This window comes from Populus alba, chromosome 7, assembly GCF_005239225.2.
Source record: "Populus alba chromosome 7, ASM523922v2, whole genome shotgun sequence".
In the NCBI taxonomy this organism is placed as follows: Eukaryota; Viridiplantae; Streptophyta; class Magnoliopsida; order Malpighiales; family Salicaceae; genus Populus; species Populus alba.
The window spans coordinates 8,773,173-8,777,942 of NC_133290.1; the positions used below are offsets into that span (position 1 = coordinate 8,773,173).

At 31.1% G+C, this 4,770-nt stretch overlaps 1 protein-coding gene across 2 annotated transcripts; it reads left to right on the forward strand.

Moving 5' to 3' along the window:
* Nucleotides 1-412: 412 nt before the first annotated feature.
* LOC118045564 (high mobility group B protein 3) lies at nt 413-2,188 on the forward strand. 2 transcript variants are annotated; one of them, XM_035054224.2, is made up of 8 exons: nt 413-585; nt 671-725; nt 845-946; nt 1,059-1,116; nt 1,432-1,476; nt 1,577-1,657; nt 1,759-1,842; nt 1,929-2,188. In XM_035054224.2, exons 2-8 carry the CDS (start codon nt 679-681, stop codon nt 1,947-1,949), a joined length of 438 nt encoding a protein of 145 aa, XP_034910115.1. In that variant the 5' UTR covers nt 413-585; nt 671-678; the 3' UTR covers nt 1,950-2,188. The 2 variants fall into 2 exon arrangements, with proteins under 2 accessions (XP_034910115.1, XP_034910116.1); XM_035054225.2 differs by having other exon boundaries at nt 413-725.
* Nucleotides 2,189-4,770: the final 2,582 nt, after the last annotated feature.

Genomic DNA, 4,770 nt, shown 5'->3' on the forward strand with positions numbered 1-4,770 from the left:
ATTATTTTTTTTAATATTTTCCATTCATTTTAATGTACTAAAATAAAAAATAAATTTTTAAAAATAAAAAAATATTTTATTATATTTATAAATAAAAAGTAATTTAAAAAGTATTCCTTACAATAGTACCTAAAATCTCAAACAATCATACAATCATGGTAAAAAATAAGTAGATAATAGTCCAATAAAAAAAAACCTTGTTTATTTTTGTTTTATAAAGTATTTTTTTTAAAAAAATATATTTTTTAAATTAATATTTTTTTGGTGTTTTTAAATTATTTTGATGCACTAATTTTAAAAATAAAAAAAATATTATTTTAATATATTTTTAAGTAAAATATATTTTAAAAGTAAATATAATTATATTCTCAACTTATAGCACGAGAAAGAAAGAAAGAGATAAAAAAAAAAAAAAGAGAGAGAAATTTGAAATCCCGCCCAAACCCGCGGGCAAGGCGAGGGCAGTGATTGATTCAATTTTAATAACTTCCACCTCTTTTGTTTCCCAGAAACCCCCTTCCCCTACCTCCTCTTTAATCCACACACCCAAACAAACCCTAGAAAATCTCCCTCCCTCCCTCTGAGGTAATCAACTCGCTCTCCCTTCGCCGCTGACCGTTACTCCCTTTTTTCCCTCCGTTCTCACTGCTGTTCAGCGTTTTCTTTGCAGAAATCACCATGAAAGGCGGTAGATCAAAGGCTGATTCCAGAAACAATGACAACAAGTGTGTTTTCTCTGGTTTTAATCGCGTTTTCATCATTTTAACAAATATGAGATCTCCTTGTGTGTTTATGCTCTCTGTTTTTGGTTTTTTGATTGTGATATTGCTTATTTGTTGATTAGGCTAAAGAGAAAAGGATCAGGAGCCGGAACTAAAGTTTCGAAAAAGGCTGCGAAGGATCCGAACAAGCCTAAAAGGCCTGCTAGTGCTTTCTTCGTTTTTATGTAAGCGAACTCTTTATTCATTTTTATTTTTTAATTTATTTTTGTTGGCTGCTGAGTTTTATTTTTGAATGATTTATTGTGTACTTAATTGTTTTCTTTTTTAATCTTGAAGGGAAGATTTTAGGAAACAGTATAAGGAGGCTCATCCAAACAATAAATCTGTTGCTGCCGTAAGCAATCTAAACAGATCTTCAATTTATCTTTTATGTTTAAATTCTTGTGTTTTGTTTGATTTTAAGCTCCAAATATAGAGTTGTCTGTTAACTTTTGATACTTGTAATTAATTTTATTAAAATTTACTTGACAAACAGAGTGATTTGATCATTTTCTTAATTGCCAATAATGTGATCGAAGTAAATGATTGCAAAATATGAAATTGAAGGAAAGAGATAATTGTCTAATTGAATGAGTTGATTTTTTTTCTTTATTTGTAATTATGTGTTTGCTCTGCAGCAATGTAATTTTGTGTTTTTGATATGAATTAGGTTGGTAAAGCTGGTGGAGACAAGTGGAAATCCTTGAGTGAAGCTGTGAATATATTTATTGATTAATACATTTCTGATTATGTGTTTAACTTGTTTTGTGTTTGTCTGATTTTTTCGTGGGTTTTAAACTTGTTAATAATATCAGGAGAAAGCTCCTTTTGTGGCTAAGGCTGAGAAGAGAAAGACTGAATATAACAAGGACATTGCTGCTTACAACAAAAGACTGGTATCCTTTCTGTAGTGGATACCCTTTTGTTTTGAAGCTGTGTCTTTATGGAGAATAATTGTTGTTTGTGGAAATGATTGGTTTCTACTGGGTGATACTAGGCTGCGGGAATTGCTGATGATGAATCTGACAAGTCCAAGTCAGAAGTGAATGACGAGGATGAGGAAGATGAGAGTGATGGAGAGGTAGCCTTCAAATCCAAACTCAACTTTTATTATTTGAGTGTTTTTTGTATTTGTGTTAATTTTCTTGTTTGCTTGTTGTTTTGTAGGAGGAAGATGATGATGAGTAACTTGACTAGGAGGATGCAACGAATGAAGTAATAGGCAATTTGGTGTAGAATTGCTTGTATTGTATTTACTTGCATTTCTAGCTTTTAAATAGTAGTTGTTTAGATCTAGCTCAAGACAAAACCAAAGGATTAGTTGCAGGGGGTGCCCCTGAACTCACATGGTAGTATGTACCAACAAAGTCTTTTCATGTTCAATGTAGTGGTCTGGGTTCCAAAATCATACAAGTAATTTTTTTTCATGAGTGTTTTGTGGGTGCTTTTTTGTTGTGTGAGTTGTTCATAACTTATATCATTTATAACCGGTATGTGGGAATCCATTTAACTAGTTGTTTAATCATACCGTGAGAAATAGTTTTGTATTGGGTTGATAAAGTTTACAAGTTTAGTATATGTGATCATATAAAATATTTTGTTTCATAGGTATCTATTTCCTTGATTATTTTCCCATTTGTTAGTTGCTTCAAGTTTAACACTCAGGAGCCGGTTGTATTTGTTTGTCTACTTTGAATTTGAAATCACAAGTAATCTATAATATGTTTTTTTTTTAGCGTAATGAAAGGTTATTTTGCTTTGACTAATATGGTGTATTTGGAGTTCTAGAAGATTCTCCATGCTTTTTGTGGTGTTTGACTTTTTTGTACCATCATTGAAAGGTTTTTCTTGTTAGATATGTTTGCAATGATTATGCTCCTTCATGCTCCTTCTTGTAAACAAATACTATTTTTAGATTTTAATTCCATCTTGATTATATTTCTTTATCTTAGTAAAAGATCTAAAAAGATCTTATTTATTTATTTTTTTCTTCAATCTTAAATTAATACATGCTAAAAAAATATATTGATTGTGCTGTTAGGAATAACACAATCCGTAAGTATAAGATTGTTATTCCTAATGGTGCTTTTTTTTTTTTTTTTTTTTGTAAATTTAAAAAGTTTGTTATCCAAAGCGTGTAATCTATAGATTATGTTGCTTTTAACAATGTAATCCAAGTGATTTTTATTGTTTTGAACATTGCAAATTTTATATTTAAAATGTCTAAAATTATTTGTTTAATTGTTTTTCTCTAGTTTACTCTTGCTTTTCTTCTTTTTCTCATCACCTTATCTTTCTTCCTTTGGCACCTATATTATAGTCATTTTGTTATTTTCTTTCTTATTTTCTTATCTCATTGCTTTTTTTCTTATTTCTTTCATTAAAACCATCATTGGTGTGCTATTATGGTCATTTCCACCACTCTTTTAATAAATTAAGTTAAACATTTTCTTACTTTTAATTTTGTTGATTTGGTTGTTAGTTTGTGATTATGCTAGGGTTTAAGTAATTATTGTTTGAATTTTTTTTTTGCTATGTTATGGTTTAGTTGAATTTAGATTAATTAGATATAGATTGATGCAATTGACTACACATTACATTTATTAAGTATAAATAATGCCAAGTGATATCAAGAATAACTAAATTTATTAAATCTGGGATTTGACATAAAAGAAAGTAGAAAGAAAAATTACAAAGGGAAAAAGTCTGATATTGAATAGCAGAAAAATAAAAATTACAAAGAATTAAGAATTAGTAGTCTCACACCACTCAAGATAATCACTCTCACTTTGAAATCATACCAAATCAAAGAACTTTTCATTACAAATCTACCCAACCTAGACATACATGCTACATTAAATATAAATACATATTACAATTATTTACTAGATAATTACCAACTAGGATAAGAACAATGACAATTATATTAACTTCTTCTGCCATTTGGAAGTATAAGATGATCTTCAATTATTGGTTGTAACTTCCCTCTTCTTGCCAACATGTACCACTGGAATTGTAGCCTCCATAGAATGTACTCTTTTACTCGAATTAGCTTGATCCTTGTCGGTTATTATGGCCTTCTGCTTGCTTTGGACTTGAGTGCTGCCACTTTGGTTACCCGAACTTGCATCAATTTCCTCACTCTCCAAGCAACTAACCTCAGGTAAGTATTGTTGAATATAATCATGAAGTAATTGAGGATTCAAACGTTGGATTTCCTTCTCATGTACCCAGGCGGCTTCTGATTGTGGTTTGGATGCCCATTGAACTAAGAATTCATTATAGCCTCATTTTCTGTTGGAAACGTACTTATGTGCTAAAATAGAATTCATGATTTTCAGAATAGGAACAACTTGAGGGATTTTTGATGGTGTAGATTGCTCATCAAGAATTGATGGAGGGCCATGGTATGTTGTCATATCTGTAACATTGACAATGGGACTAAATTGAAACTCTGCTGGCAAATCAATCAAATAAGCATCGACTCCAAGTTTCTTCAAGATTTTAAATCGACCACCATTACGAGCATGTAATTTGCTGTAAGTTCCAGGGGGAAACCTCTCTAGCCTTAATCTTATCAATACTAGATTGCCTTATGCAAATTGTACTTCCTTCCTGTGACGATTTGCATGATTAACATATTTAAGCCATTTGCTTTGCCATTTTACATATGTCGTTGCTATGTAACAAGGACATAAATGTTGCAAAATCTAGGCCGCCTTCACTAGTTTTCTAAGGTAATGGTAGATAAATGGTGTCAGTAGGTACTTTGGGGTGCAATCCATATATCAAGTCAAAAGGTGTGTACCATGTAGTTTGATTTACAGAGTTATTGTAGGCAAATTCTGCTTGAGGCAGAACTAAATCCCAACTGACTCCATGCTCATTGGTTAAACACCGTAAAAGATTACTAAGACTTCTGTTAATGACTTCAGTTTGGCCATTGGTTTGGGGATGGAAGGTACTAGAAAAAATGAGTTTTGTCCTTAACTTAGCCCATAATGTCTTC